Below are 15,408 nucleotides of genomic sequence, written 5' to 3'. Positions count from 1 at the left end.
TTTTACACTTAAAATTTTGATTTTTCTCTTTAGGGTTAAAGACATTGCCTTCACAAAATGAAATGATAAAAGAAATAGCTAAGGTTCAAGAGGATATGGCCAAAAGGTAAGAGTTCTCCCAAGAAGACAGGTGGTTAATTTTTCCCACTTAGTTCTCTTTTTTTGGGGGGGGAGCTGCATTGGGTCTTTGTTGCTAGGCGTGGGCTTTCTCTAGTTGCAGAGAGCAGGGGGCTACTCTTCTTTGCAGTGCATGGGCTTCTCATTGCGGTGGCTTCTCTTGTTGCGGAGCATAGGCTCTAGGCACGTGGGCTTCAGTAGTTGCAACATATGGGCCTTATAGCTCACGGGCTTGTAATTGTGGTGCGTGGGCTCAGTAGTTGTGGTGCGTGGGCTCTAAGGCACGCGGGCATTAGTAGTTGTGGCACACAGGCTCAGTAGTTGTGGCGCACAGGCTTAATTGCTCGGCAGCATGTGGGATCTTCCTGGACCAGGGATCAAACCTGTGACCCCTGCATTGGCAGGCAGATTCTTAACCACTGCACCACCAGGGAAGTCCCCCCACTTAGTTCTTAATAAGAGCAATGTTGTACTGTATTTATTGTCCTCATGTTCGTTTAAGGATTTAGATTATATTTTGAAGGAAAAGGAAATAATAGTTTGTGACAATAGAATAGAGAATTACCACCAAGTGGTTTGAATATGGATGGGAAAGGAGAGAAAAGCTTAAGAAAATTCTATGTTTAGGGCCTAAAAGAAAAGTCAAGTAGGAAAAAGCACATGGAGAGAAAACCAGGCATATTATTTTGGCAAGGATTACTTGAAGGGCTGTTAGAGCTGCCAGAGGAAGGAAGGGCAGCAATGAATTAATGAGAGGTAGATATGGTTAAATTACAAATCTGTAGGTAGATTTACAAATCCGCAGAGGCCACTTTGCTGGCTGTCATGTGACAGCCTACTTAGGTCACCGTGGCTCTTGGTATGAGTAATCTATAGGATCTGGGAAGGTGGTACCATCAGCCAGTATTTTAGTGCTTGGGTGGACACATTTAGCAATCTGAATTTCAGAACTTGTGCTTATTCACTTGGTGATCTTTATTTGAACAAAGTTGATGTTGACAAAGTTCCTAAATTTTTGTGGAAAAGTCAGAGGCACAATCATCCCATGCCCAAAGACGTGGTTTTCTTCAATTTATTATACCAGCATAACTCTCCCTTCTGCAAGGAGGAGAAAGACATTTTTTATTTAACCCTGATACCCTTTCTAGGTGCTCTCCTATTTTCCTCCTTCCTTTCACTGCCAAACTTCTACAATATATAATCTACATTATATATATTGACTTGTAATACTTTCCTCTTTGTTCTCAGCTTATCTATTTCTTCCACATCCTTCAAGGACTTATCATAGCTCGATTTTAACTACCCTCTTCTACATTTTTATTTAGGAGTCTAATACCACATGATTTACCAAAAGTCTTACATTCTTCTCTGTTTCATGTGTATCTATCTTATCTAGTCCAGTGGACTATAAGGCCCTTAAGGATAGAGACAGTGTCTTTCTTCTCTATTTTCTACAGCTCCTAGCCCAATATTGAGCCAAGAACAGATAGAAAGCATTGATTAATTGATGGATTGACTGAATTGTTAATAGGCATGGCTTCTGTCTTCTCTGCTTCAGGTATGTGGACAGCCAACGCCATACCATTCAGGGAGACTATATAGATACCATGGATGAGCTTGCTGATCTGGTGGGCGTCAGGCCCAATCTGCTGTCCCTGGCCTTCACTGACCCCAAATTGGCATTACAGTTATTTTGGGGACCCTGTACTCCAATCCAGTATCGGCTACAGGGCCCTGGAAAGTGGGATGGAGCTCGAAAAGCTATCCTCACCACAGAAGATCGTATCAGGAAGCCGCTAATGACAAGAGTAATTGAAAGCAATAATTCTACAACTTCAGCAATAACAATGGCCAGGTTTATGCTGGCTGTGGCTTTCTTTGCTATAATTATTACCTATTTTTAGCTGTTCCATTGTCATTGTCCCAATTTTCTTTGAAAGCCGGATCTGGAGATGCCTTTAGAACCTGACAAGATTGAACAACTCTCAGCATCACATTGCCCAGAAGTCTACTTTTATTTCTCTTTCCAAAGCATTAATCCTTTTTCCTCTTTTCCCTACAGTGAAATCTCAGCTTTTCATTTGTACTGACTTACCGCCCTTACTCTTATGACCCATCACTTTTTCCTTCCAGTAACTCCTGGACTGTGAGCTCAAGTACTCTCTTAGTCATCTTTGTTTTGTCCTTAGCAGAGTTCCTGACATGTGGTAGGTGCTTCTTTTCTTTTTTTTTTACATGTTTATTGGAGTATAAATGCTTTACAATATTGTGTTAGTTTCTGCTGTAAAACAAAGTGAGTCAGCTATATGTATACATATATCCGCATATCCCCTCCCTCTTCAGCTTCCCGCCCACCCTCCCTATCCCACCCCTCTTGGTCATCACAAAGCATCGAGCTGATCTCCCTATGCTATGCAGCAGCTTCCCACTAGCCATCCATTTTACATTTGGTAGTGTATATACGTCAATGCTGTTCTCTCACTTCATCCCAGCTTCCCCTTCCCCCCGCCGTGTCCTCAAGTCGGTTCTCTAAGTCTGTGTCTTTATTCCTGCCCTGCCCCTAGGTTCATCTGTACTGCTTTTAAAAATCGCATATATATGCATTAGCATACGGTATTTGTTTTTCTCTTTCTGACTTCACTCTGTATGACAGATTCTAGGTCCATGCACCTCAGCACAAATAACTCAGTTTCGTTCCTTTTTATGGCTGAGTAATATTCCAATATATATATGTGCCATATCGTCTTTATCCATTCATCCGTTGATGGACACTTAGGTTGGTTCCATGTCCTGGCTATTGTAAATAGTGCTGCAATGAACATTGTGGTACATGACTCTTTTTGAATTACGGTTTTCTCAGGGTATATGCCCAGTAGTGGGATTGTTGGGTCGTATGGTAGTTCTATTTTTAGTTTTTTAAGGAACCTCCATACTGTTCTCAATAGTGGCTCTATCAATTTACATTCCCACCAACAGTGCAAGAGGGTTCCCTTTTCTCCACACCCTCTCCAGCATTTATTGTTAATAGATTTTTTGCTGATGGCCATTCTGACCAGTGTGAGGTGATACCTCATTTTGGTTTTGATTTGCATTTCTCTAATGATTAGTAACGTTGAGCATATTTTCATGTATTTGTTAGCTATCTGTATGTCTTCTTTGGAGAAATGTCTATTTAGGTCTTCTGCCCATCTTTGGATTGGGTTGTTTGTTTTTATGATATTGAGCTGCATGAGCTGATTGTATATTTTGGAGATTAATCCTTTGTCAGTTGCTTCGTTTGCAAATATTTTCTCCCATTCTGAGGGTTGTCTTTTCATCTTGTTTACGGTTTCCTTTGCTGTGCAAAAACTTTTAAGTTTCATTAGGTCCCATTTGTTTATTTTTGTTTTTATCTCCCTTATTCTAGGAGGTGGGTCAAAAAGGATCTTGCTGTGATTTATGTCATAGAGTGTTCTCCCTATGTTTTCCTCTAAGCATTTTATAGTGTCTGGCCTTACATTTAGGTCTTTAATTCATTTTGAGTTTATTTTTGTATCTGGAGTTAAGGTGTGTTCTAATTTCATTGTTTTACATGTAGCTGTCCAGTTTTCCCAGCACCACTTATTGAAGAGGCTGTGTTTTCTCCATTGTATATTCTTTTCTCCTTTATCAAAGACAAGGTGACCCTATGTGTGTGGGTTTATCTCTGGGCTTTCTATCCTGTTCTATTGATCTATATTTCTGTTTTTGTGCCAGTACCATACTATCTTGATTGCTATAGCTTTGTAGTATAGTCTGAAGTCGGGGAGCCTGATTCCTCCAGTTCCATTTTTCTTTCTCAAGATTGCTTTGGCTATTTGGGGTCTTTTGTGTTTCCATACAAAATTGTGGAATTTTTTGTTCTAGCTCTGTGAAAAATGCCACTGGTAATTTGATAAGGATTGCATTGAATCTGTAGATTGCTTTGGGTAGTATAGTCATTTTCACAATATTGATTCTTCCAATCCAGGAGCATTATATACCTCTCCATCTGTTTATGTTATCTTTGATTTCTTTCATCAGTGTTTTATAGTTTTCTGAGTACAGGTCTTTTGCCTCCTGAGGTAGGTTTATTCCCAGGTATTTTATTTTTTTTGTTGCAATGGTAAACCGAATTGTTTCCTCAATTTCTCTTTCTGATCTTTTGTTGTTAGTGTATAGGAGTGTAAGAGATTTCTGTGCATTAATTTTGTATCCTGCAACCTTACCAAATTCATTGATTAGCTCTAGTAATTTTCTGGTGACACCTTTAGGATTTTCTATGTATAGTATCATGTGATCGGCAAACAGTCACAGTTTTACTTCTTTTCCAATTTGTATGCCTTTTATTTCTTTTTCTTCTCTGATTGCTGAGGCTAGGACTTCCAATACTATGTTGAATAATAGTGGCAAGAGTGGACATCCTTGTCTTGTTCCTGATCTTAGAGGAAATGCTTTCAGTTTTTCACCATTGAGAATGATGTTTGCTGTGGGTTTGTCATATGTGGCCTTTATTATGTTGAGGTAGGTTCCCTCTATGCCCACTTTCTGGAGTTTTTATCATAAACGGGTGTTGAATTTTTCCAAAAGCTTTTTCTGCATTTATTGAGATAATCATATGGTTTTTATTCCTTAATTTGTTAATATGGTGTATCACATTGATTGTTTTCCATATATTGAAGAATCCTTGGATCCCTGGGATAAATCCCACTTGATCATGGTGTATGATTCTTTTAATGTGTTGTTGGATTCTATTTGCTAGTATTTTGTTGAGGGTTTTTGCGTCTATGTTCATCAATGGTACTGGTCTCTAATTTTCTTTTTTTGTGATATGTTTGTTTGGTTTTGGTGTCAGGATGATGGCGGCCCTCATACAACAATTTGGGAGTGTTCCTCCCTCCACAATTTTTTGGAAGAGTTTGAGAAGGATAGGTGTTAACTCTTCTCTAAGTGTTTGATAGAACTCGCCTGTGAAGCCATCTGGTCCTAGACTTTTGTTTGATGGAAGATTTTAAATTACAGTTTCCATTTCATAACCTGTGATTGGTCTGTTTATGTTTTCTAATTCTTCCTGGTTCAATCTTGGAAAGTTGTACTTTTCCAGGAATTTGTCCATTTCTTCCAGGTTGTCCATTTTATTGGCATAGAGTTGCCTGTAGTAGTCTCTTATAATCTTTTGTATTTCCGTGGTGTCAGTTGTAATCTCTCCTTTTTCATTTCTAATTTTACTGATTTGAGTCCTCTCCCTTTTTTTCTTGATAAGTCTGGGTAAAGGTTTATCAATTTTGTTTATCTTCTCAAAGAACCAGTTTTTAGTTTTATTGATCTTTGCTATTGTTTTCTTTGTTTCTATTTCATTTATTTTTGCTCTGATATTATGATTTCTTTCCTTCTGCTAATTTTGGGTTTTCTTTGTTCTTTTTCTAGTTGCTTTAGGTGTAATGTTAGATTATTTGAGATTTTTCTTGTTTCTTGTGGTGAGCTTGAATTGCTATGAACTTCCCTCTTACAACTGCTTAAGCTGTGTTCCATAAGTTTTGGATCATTGTGTTTTCTTTGTCATTTGTTTCTAGGTATTTTTTGATTTCTTCTTTGATTTCTTCATTGATCTCTTGGTTATTTAGAAGCACACTATTTAGCCTCCATGTATTTGTGTTTTACTGTTCTTTTTCCTGTAATTGATTTCTAATTTCGTAGCCCTGTGGTCGGAAAACATGCTTGATAAGATTTCAATTTTCTTAAATTTTCCAAGGCTTGATTTGTGATCTATTCTGGAGAGCATTCTATGTGGACCTCAGAAGAAAGTGTATTTTTCCACTTTCAGGTGGAATGTCCTAAAAATATCAATTAGGTCTCTTTGGTCTATTGTGTCTTTTAAAACTTGTGTTTCCTTATTTATTTTCTCTCTGGATGATCTGCCTATTGGTGTAAGTGGGCTGTTAAAGTCCCCCACTACTATTGTGTTACTGTCAATTTCCACTTTTATGGCTGTTAGTATTTGCCTTATGTATTGAGGTACTCCTATGTTGGGTGCATAAATATTTATGCACCCAACATATTTATTTTCGTCTTGGATTGATCCCTTGATCATGGTGTAGTGTCCTTCCTTATCTCTTGTAACAGTCTTTATTTTAAAACTATTTTATCTTATATCAGTATTGCTACTCCAGCTTCCTTTTGATTTGCATTTGCATGGAATATCTTTTTCCATCCCCTCACTTTCAGTCTATATGTGTCTCTAGATCTGAAGTGGGTTTCTTGTAGACAGCATATATAAGGGTCTTGTTTTTGTATCCATTCAGCCAGTCTGTGTCTTTTGGTTGGAGCATTTAATCCATTTACATTCAAGGTTATTATCAATATGTATGTTCCTATTACCATTTTCTTAATTGATTTGGGTTTGTTTTTGTGGGTCTTTTTCTTCTCTAGTGTTTCCCACTTAGAGAAGTTCCTTTAGCATTTTGTTGTAAAGCTGGTTTGGTGGTGCTGAATTCCCCTAGCTTTTGTTTGTCTGTAAAGCTTTTGATTTCTCCGTCAAATCTGAATGAGATCCATGCCAGGTAGACTAATCTTGGTTGTCAGTTTTTCTTTTTCATCACTTTAAATATGTCCTGCCACTCCCTTCTGGCTTGCAGAGTTTCTGCTGTAAGAACAGCTTTTAATCTTATGGGGATTCCTTTGTATATTATTTGTTGATTTTCCCATGTTGCTTCCAATAGTTTTTCTTTGTATTTAATTTTTAATAGTTTGATTAATATGTGTGTCAGCGTGTTTCTCTTTGGGTTCATCCTGTATGGGACTCTGCGCTTTCTGGACTTGATTGACTATTTCCTTTCCTGTGTTATGGAAGTTTTTTACTATAATCTATTCAAATATTTTCTCAGACACTTTCTTTTTCTCTTCTTCTTCTGGGACCCCTCTAATTCAAATGTTGGTGTGTTTAATGTTGTCCCAGAGGTCTCTGAGACTGTCCTCAATTATTTTCATTCTTTTTTCTGCTCCCTGCAGTTATTTCCACCATTTTATCTTCCAGCTCACTTATCCATTCTTCTGCCTCAGTTATTCTGCTACTGATTCCTTCTAGAGTATTTTTAATTTCAGTTATTGTATGTTCATCACTGTTTGTTTGCTCTTTAGTTCTTCTAGATCCTTGTTAAATGTTTCTTGTATTTTCTCCATTCTGTTTCTGAGATTTTGGATCATCTTTACTATCATTGCTCTGAATTCTTTTTCAGGTAGGTTGCCTATTTCATCTTCATTTATTTGGTCTTGTAGGTTTTTACCTTGCTACTTTGTCTGCAACATATCTTTTGTCATATTTTTTTTTATGGGTGGGGCTGTATTCCAGTCTCACTGGTTGTTTGGCCTGAGGCATCCAGCCCTGGCGTTTGCAGGCAGTTGGATAGAGCCAGGTCTTGGTGCCAAGATGAGGAACTTTGGGAGGCCTCACTCCGATTAATATTCCCTGGAGTCTGAGGATCCTTGTTAGTCCAGCAGTTTGGATTCAGAGCTCCCACCACAGGAGCTCAGGCCCAACCTCCGGCCTGGGAACCAAGATCCCGCAAGCCATGTGGCATGGTTTAAAAAAAAAAAAAAAAAAAAAAGAGAAAAGAAGGAACAGTACAATAACAATGAATAAAAAACAAAATAAAATTAGAAAGATAAAAAATGTATTAGGAAAAATAAAAATATAATTGAAACAACTGCAACAAGGTAAAACAAAACCACAACAGAAAAAAGAAAGGAAAAAAAGGGGGGAAACAAGCCAAAAGGAGCAGAACAATAACAAAGTATAAAGAATAAAATAAAATAAGAAAAATAAAAGATTTATTTGAAAAAATAAAAATATAAATGAATCAACCACAAGGTAAAACAGAACCCCAATCTAAAAGAGGAAAAAGAAAAAAAAAAAAAGCCTTGGCTATGGGGGGCAGAGTTTAGGCAGAGGTGGAACTTAGGCAGTGGTGGGGGTGACTTTTGAGCATGCGGCAGGGCCTAGTCAGGGTTACGTTCAAGCGTGGGGCGGAGCCCTGCTTAGGGCCTGTCCGTGAAAGGGGAGAGGTAGCACCTCCAAAAGAAGGCCCTCGGAATGTGGAGTTCCGGAGTCTGGAGGTAAGGCCCTGGGTGAGGGCGTGTGGATGGGGTTTAGGCCCAGCGTGGTTGGAGGGGCTCTCAGAGGGGCTCTCCGAGTTTAGAGGTAGGGCCCTGGGTGGGGTGTAGGGGCAGGGCTTGGGCTCTGTGCGGCAGGAGGGAGGCTCCGAGGGAAGAGGATTAGGCCGGGGAGCTCCCTGGTGCCCAAGTGCACAGGGAAAACACTGGCTGGGTTCCCTTCCATTCCTCCATGCCCCTTCTCCCCGGGTCTCCCCCAGGTTCTCCCCCATCCCCGCTGGACCCCTAACCATAGGTGGGTCCCACTGGGTGTAGAAATCCTCCCCTCCCCCAGCCGCCCCTCAGGAGTGCCAGTCCCGTCCCACCTCCACTTCTCCTACGCCCTCACACGCTGCATGCCCCACATCCTACCCGGTGGCTGGGGCTTCCTCCCATCCCCTTAGGTGTCCGTGGTCCCCCACCAGTACCTGGTAGGTGCCTTAGTTGTGCAGAGACGCAAATTCTGCGTCCTCCTAGTCCATCATCTTGACTCCGCCCTTAGGTGCTTAATAAATGTTTGCTGTCATTTATCAAATATTATCATGGGGAGCATAAGCCAATATCTACATAAGAAATAGGTGACTCCATGTAATTGTGCTTCTAACAGTATTTGGTTTTCTACTGGAAGTTTAATCTTTTATTTGTTTTTAATATTGTAACTAAATGTATTTTTCCTGAGAGATAAAGGAAATAATGGATTTATAACAGTTGTATATATCTAAGTAAGATAAGATATACTTTGTTTCACTAGCTGTTCACTAGGGTGTCTGATACCTTGTCATTTTCACTCTTTTCCTCTAAGCAAAACATCTCTATTTTCTCAATGAAGAAACTACCTTCAACTTTCTAGGCTTACGGATCATTCTAACAATCTAGCAGCTGCCAACATGTTCAACTTAGCTGGAAAACTTGGGATTTTAAATGAGCTGTCCAGTCTTTTTTGATCTCTTAGTTCCTGTGTTAGGATACAAGACTTTATCTTAGGAACTATGATAAGTAGTCATGCACTGTGGTGTGGCCTACAAATGTGATTGGATTTTCTCCTCCCAACTCCTACTTTCTCCCCTCCTCACCCTCCCACACAGAGAATCTAAGTAATAAGTATTCAAAGAAGTCAGTTATGTAATAAATTAGGATTGATAACAACTAAATATAGGGGTATTCTCCTTATAATAGTTCTTCTTATGTCACACACTATAGTTATGAAAAACAAAGCAAATGAAATGAAACCAAGGACTCCAGTTTATGTCCAAGTGCTGCTGTTGATTCTGTTTTCTCATCCCTATAAGTTTTGCTCTGTTCTTGTCTGTCAGAGTAGTTAACTAAATGTTAGATGTCTGGCACACCTAATTTCATGAAGAAAGGAACTGGATGTACCAGCCAAGTGTGTTCATAAATAAGCTGTGGTGTAATACATTTGGGATTGCTACCTATTGCTTAACCAAAAAATAAATTTGAACAACTGGAAGAACAACATTAGAAATCATTATCTTTCCCAATGTACAATAAATAAGAGAACCAGAAATGTGAGAACTACAACTTCCTCCTAATCATGTAACTGTTTGTACAATTCCCTGCTATTTCACCTGTGGAAATGCTTTTTGAGAATTAGAAGGTCTTTTTTCTTCCATAATTCTTGTGATAGTGGGGATTTATCCTCTATTGAAATGGACCTAGTATCTTTTTTTTTTTTTTTTTTTTTTTTTTGCGGTACGCGGGCCTCTCACTGTTGTGGCCTCTCCCGTTGCGGAGCACAGGCTCCGGACGCGCAGGCTCAGCGGCCATAGCTCTCGGGCCCAGCCGCTCCGCGGCATGTGGGATCTTCCCGGGCCCGGGGCACGAACCCGTGTCCCCTGCATCGGCAGGCGGCCTCTCAACCACTGCGCCACCAGGGAAGCCCCTGGACCAGTATCTTTTAATCTGCAGACTCTTCTAATTCAAAAGTAAATTGAAAGATGCTTCTTTTTCATTTCCTTCTTTTAACAAATAAATTTGCCTCTTTCAGCATGTGTCTGTTGAATTAAAGTCCTTTGATAATGTAATCCCTAGTTATCAGCAATAAGTACCCCAGTTTCCTCTTTAAATAAAAAGCATGTAATTCTAAGTTCATTGATTTTCTCATTTTACTTATAATATGAAAGGTTACCAAAAAAAAAAAATCATTGGTTAAATTCTAATCCAAGCTAAAAGTAGGATGTGAATAGGAAAGTGAACTCAAAGCAACTCAAGATACAAAGCCCTAGCTACTGGTGAATGTGTATTCATATTCATCAATTTACCACATCTTGCTTTTGTAATTATATTAAAAGGTTGTATCATTTTCCCAATTATATTATACAGAAAAATGCTTTCTTGTAGTGCCAGAAAGTAAGGAAGTGCTCAAAAAGCAAACTGATGGGGGTGTATGTCACAGGGACACAGGAACCAACTGAAAGTGGTCCCAATGGCCAAAGCTGGAACAATTTGAACAACAATATAAATAGCCAAGCATTGGATTATAATATAAAGTATAAAAAATACACATCAGTCCATAATGGTATAAATAAGTGACTGAATAATAAGTGGGGTAGAATAGAGAAAACTCCCATATGGAAGAATTTCAAACAATTTACCTAAATACTCTGCCTTCCAGGAGTTGGAGCATAACTCCCCATTCCTTAAGTGTAGGCTGCATAGAGTGACTTCCTTCCAAAGAGCAGTAAAAGGAGAAAAATAACTTTACAGTGGAGAAATCTGACAAATGCTACCTCAGCTGGGTGATCAAGATTAACATCAATAGTAAAGTCATGTGGATAGTATATACTCTTGATATGATGTGATGAGAAGGGTACTTTGCCTCTGTGGTCTTCCTCCCTAAAACCATAACCCAGTCTAACCATGAGGAAAACATCAGACAAACCCAGGTTCAGGATTATCTTACAAGATACCTGACCATCTCAAAACTGTGAAGCTCATCAAAAAAAAAGGAAGGTCTGAGAAATTGTGATAGTATAGAGGAGCCTAAGGAGACCTGATGTGTAAATGTAATGTATCTTGGATGGGATCTTGGAACATAGAAAGACATTAAGTAAAAATTGAAGAAATATTAATAAAGTATGGATTCTGGTTAATAACAATGTACTGATTGGTTTATTGGTTGTGACAAATGTAGCACTGTAATGTAAGATGTGAACAATAAAATAAATTGGGTGTGGGATATACAGGAACTCTGTACTATCGTCCCAATGTTTCTTAAATCTAAAACTATTCTAAAATTTTAAAATTATTTTTTTAAAAAAAGTATTCTTTTGGTTCAGGATTTGACCCAGAGGCATAGTCTAGTGGAATTTTCTCAGAGGAGGAAGAATATTGGATAGTACCATTCATTTAAATTACTATCTTTTCCCTTGATTACTCTACAAATTAAGTTCTTCTAATAAAGCATACTATTACTTACTATAGCAATTTTGTTCCTGTGGTGAATAAGTATAGACTACAGTTGTAGAGAGGAGAAAATGGTAATATGAGGTCAAAAGCCACATTTTCTTAAAATACTTAGGTAAGTTCTTTCTCATAGCTGAGCACATTAAGCCAATAGTCTCCACTAGCAAAATGTATGGTATATTAATAACAAGTACATTCATAAATGAGATAATTTTACTCAATACTGGATCTGTGCATGGTTACTTTTGTCAGTAGTAATATAATGTATAATACTATACAAACATCCTCCGGGCTGCCTACTTGGAACTTCCCAAAGTGCTGTGTTTTTCCATGCTTCTACACACATTCTCATGCTGTACCCTCCTCTTGTTATATTTTCCACTTGCCCAACTTATTTCACCTTCAAGATTCATGTAATATGTTACCTATTCCAGAAATCTCCAGGATGAAATAGGTGACCTATCTTTATGCTTCACACTGAACCTGGTATATTGCTCAATTATATTTGGTGACTATCACTGTCACACTATAGAATATCAATTGTTTCTCTCACTTAGTTCCTCCTTGAAATAGTAAATTCCTTTGAGGAAGATACTTTGTCATTAATCTGTATGTTCCTAGTGCCTAATATAGTACCTGAAACACAGTAAGACCTCAGTAAATCAATGATTAATTACATGAATACGTTAAACATGGGAGATAAAAATATGGATGAGTTTTAAAGGAGTAAATAAAATAGTGAATAATACTTCACTATTTTATTAAAAAGTGATTAAGGAGATTATGGGGTGCTTAACATTTTGAAATGTCTGTGGGGCAAGCATGTTCTTCCAGAAAATATTCTGGGATACATCATTGATCTGAGTCAGTATGTCACCTCTAATATTCTGTTTGGTTTGAAACACAAGTGACATGTCCTATCCATAACTTATTTCCTCAATCAAACACAGGATTTTAAAAGGCAATATCTTAGTGCAGGAACGAAGGTGGGGTGCGTGTCTTCCTTGATCCTCCTTGCTGCCTTGGTCCTCACTGCTGTTTCTCCCTGCTTTCTCAAATTCCCCAGCTTCTTTAAAGCACCCACTACCTCTCCTGTTTGAAATTATTTACGGACCTCCCGTTTACTCCTCTTCATTCAGTAAAGATTTTAGCACCAAGCTTTCCCCCTCTCTATATATATCACTACTCTTGTAGTTAATTTTTTCAGCAGTTCTTTCAACCTCAATTTCTTTATTGATATATAATTGACATATAACATTATATTAGTTTCAGGTGTACAATATAATGATTTCTATATATATTATGAAATGATCACCACAGTAAATCTAGTTTAATCTATCACCACAAATAGTTAACAAATTTTTTTCTTGTGATGAGAACTTTAAAGATCTACTCTCTTAGCAACTTTCAAATATACAGTACAGTATTGTTAACTGTAGTCACCATGCTGTACATTATATCCCCAGGACTTGTTTATCTTATAACTGGAAGTACTTACCTTTTGACCCCCTTCACCCATTTTGCCCACCCCCCGCCTCTGCCAACCACCAATCTGTTCTGTACATCTATGAGTTCAGGTGCTTTGTTCTGTTTTTTAGATTCCACATAGAAGTGAGATCATACAATATTTCTCTTTCTCTGTCTTACTTATTTCACTTAGCATAATGCCTTCAAGGTCCATCCATGTTGTTGCAAAGGCAGAATTTCCTTCATTTCTTTGCTGAATAATATACCATTGTGTATATACACCACATATTCTTTATCTATTTCTCCACTGATGGACACTTACGTTGTTTCCATGTTTTGGCTATTGTGAATAATGCTGCCATGAACATGGATGTGCAGCATTATTCTGTAGTTCACATCTGTGTAGGAAATACTTTCACGAATCCAATGTATTAGTTAGGATTAGATTCCACTGCATATAATAGAAAAACCCAAAGTAACAATGGATTAAACAAGGTTTAAGTTTATTTCCCTCTCATATGAAAAACTCTAGAGGAAGATAGTCCTGAAATGGTGTAACAGCTCCACAGCATCTCTTTCTGCTCCACTAACAGCATATGGCTTCTACCTTATGGTCCAAGATGGCTGCTGGAGCTCCAGCCATTATATGGACATTCTACACAGAAGGAAAGAGAAATATAGAAGGCCACGCCCCTTTTCTTTGAAGGAAAATTACTAGAAGTTCCATATAACATTTCCACTTAGATCTCATTGGAAGTATTTAGTCACATATATCTAGCATATATCCAGGGAGGCTAGGAAATGTGTCTTTATACAGAGAGGCAATGTGTCCAGGTAAAATCAAGGTTCTGTTATTAAGGAGAACGGGAGAATGAGTATGAGTGTTGAGGTAGACCTTTACCACCTGGCCTCTCACTTCAATGACCTTCTCATTCCAATGATTTTATAATCTACCTATGTCATTACCACCAAAATCTTGATTTCAAGCAACCCACTCTCCAAAATCATCTCTTATCTTTTCAGCACATTCACTCCATTACTCTAACTCCACAGTTTTTTGACTCCACTTTATGCCCTCCATCAGCCTGCTCTATCTTCACTTCCTAGCCCACCTGGTCTATAAGCCATGGTCCAACATTATAATCATACCCTACCATGCACTCTCAATTCCTTTGCCCTTTCCTCCATACTTGCTTGGCTAAACATTACCTTTGATTATGTGCCTACACTAAAACACTTAAATATGGCAAGAGAAAAATATCACTATGCTCACTTGACGTCTTAAATTCATGACCACTAAACCTTGTTTCTTTTTTCTCTAAGAAAGTAGAAGCAGTCAGAAGACTTTCACATCTTTCCACTCTGTGCCCAAGGTCTGTAATGAGGGCTAGTCACATAGGCACCCTCTGTCAGCACATATCAAAATTCCAGACTCCCAGAAGGAGAGCAGGTGTTCAGTATAAACCACACGGTTACACAGTGTAGGCACAGCAAGCCACTCTTATCAGTTAGGGTGGTAAGAACCCTGCTAAAATCCAAATTCCCAGACACCAGCCATCAGCCAAAGATGCAAGGTGGCCTTCCTAAGGATAAGCAATCTCAGGCCTGGACTTATGCTCCACCTCCTTGAGAAGGCAATATATACATAAATGTGGAATTTTTCTGTGTAGGAGATTTGTTCCCCATATTCTGGTTGGTGTTAATTCTTTATTTTTGGAGATATGTGAAGCACTATTATGGGTCCAAGAGTCAGCTAACTCTTTCCTCACACTGCCTTTTACTGGGATCTTCAATACTGGTCTCCAGACTGTTGCCTGCCCCAGTGTTTCTCAAAATTTGGTTCTTGAGCCAGAAACATCAGCATCATCTGGAACTTGATAGAAATTCTCAGACCCCACCCCAGACTTACTGAATCAGAAGTTCCGGTCACCAGTCATCTGTGTTTTAGTAAGCCCTCCAAGTAATTCTGATGCATGGTAAAGTTTGAGAAACATTGATTTAGCCAAAAGGTGAGGAAGACCCGTACCTGCTCTTTCTGTCAGCCCTCAAACTGATCCTGAGGTCTCCACTATCTGCCGGAACCAACAGATGTTGACTTATGAAAACTGAGTTGGGATGAGACTGGTGTGGAACTGGGGTGTATTCAAACTAGCATCTTCCCTTCCTTGAGATTTTTATTTTTATTTTTAAAAAATATTTCTTGGGCTTCCCTGGTGGCGCAGTGGTTGAGAGTCCGCCTGCCGATGCAGGGGACAC

At 38.7% G+C, this 15,408-nt stretch overlaps 1 protein-coding gene across 2 annotated transcripts in view; it reads left to right on the top strand.

Annotated features, from left to right (window-relative positions):
- Nucleotides 1-10,340, top strand: part of LOC102985122 (flavin-containing monooxygenase 5) — a 74,704-nt gene extending 64,364 nt beyond the window's left edge. The window contains exons 9-10 of one of the 2 annotated variants that reach the window (XM_055084365.1): nucleotides 34-106; nucleotides 9,065-10,340. In XM_055084365.1, the coding sequence (XP_054940340.1) occupies nucleotides 34-106; nucleotides 9,065-9,089 (98 nt within the window). In that variant the 3' untranslated portion in view covers nucleotides 9,090-10,340. Of the gene's footprint in view, nucleotides 1-33; nucleotides 107-1,675; nucleotides 2,226-9,064 lie in introns of those variants that run through there. The other variant, XM_055084366.1, reaches the window with a different exon arrangement.
- The last annotated feature ends 5,068 nt before the right edge of the window (nucleotides 10,341-15,408 follow it).

This window comes from Physeter macrocephalus, chromosome 4, assembly GCF_002837175.3.
Source record: "Physeter macrocephalus isolate SW-GA chromosome 4, ASM283717v5, whole genome shotgun sequence".
NCBI classification, from domain to species: Eukaryota; Metazoa; Chordata; class Mammalia; order Artiodactyla; family Physeteridae; genus Physeter; species Physeter macrocephalus.
Note: the sequence above shows the minus strand (reverse complement) of the source record. Positions and strands in the feature narration are given on the sequence as shown.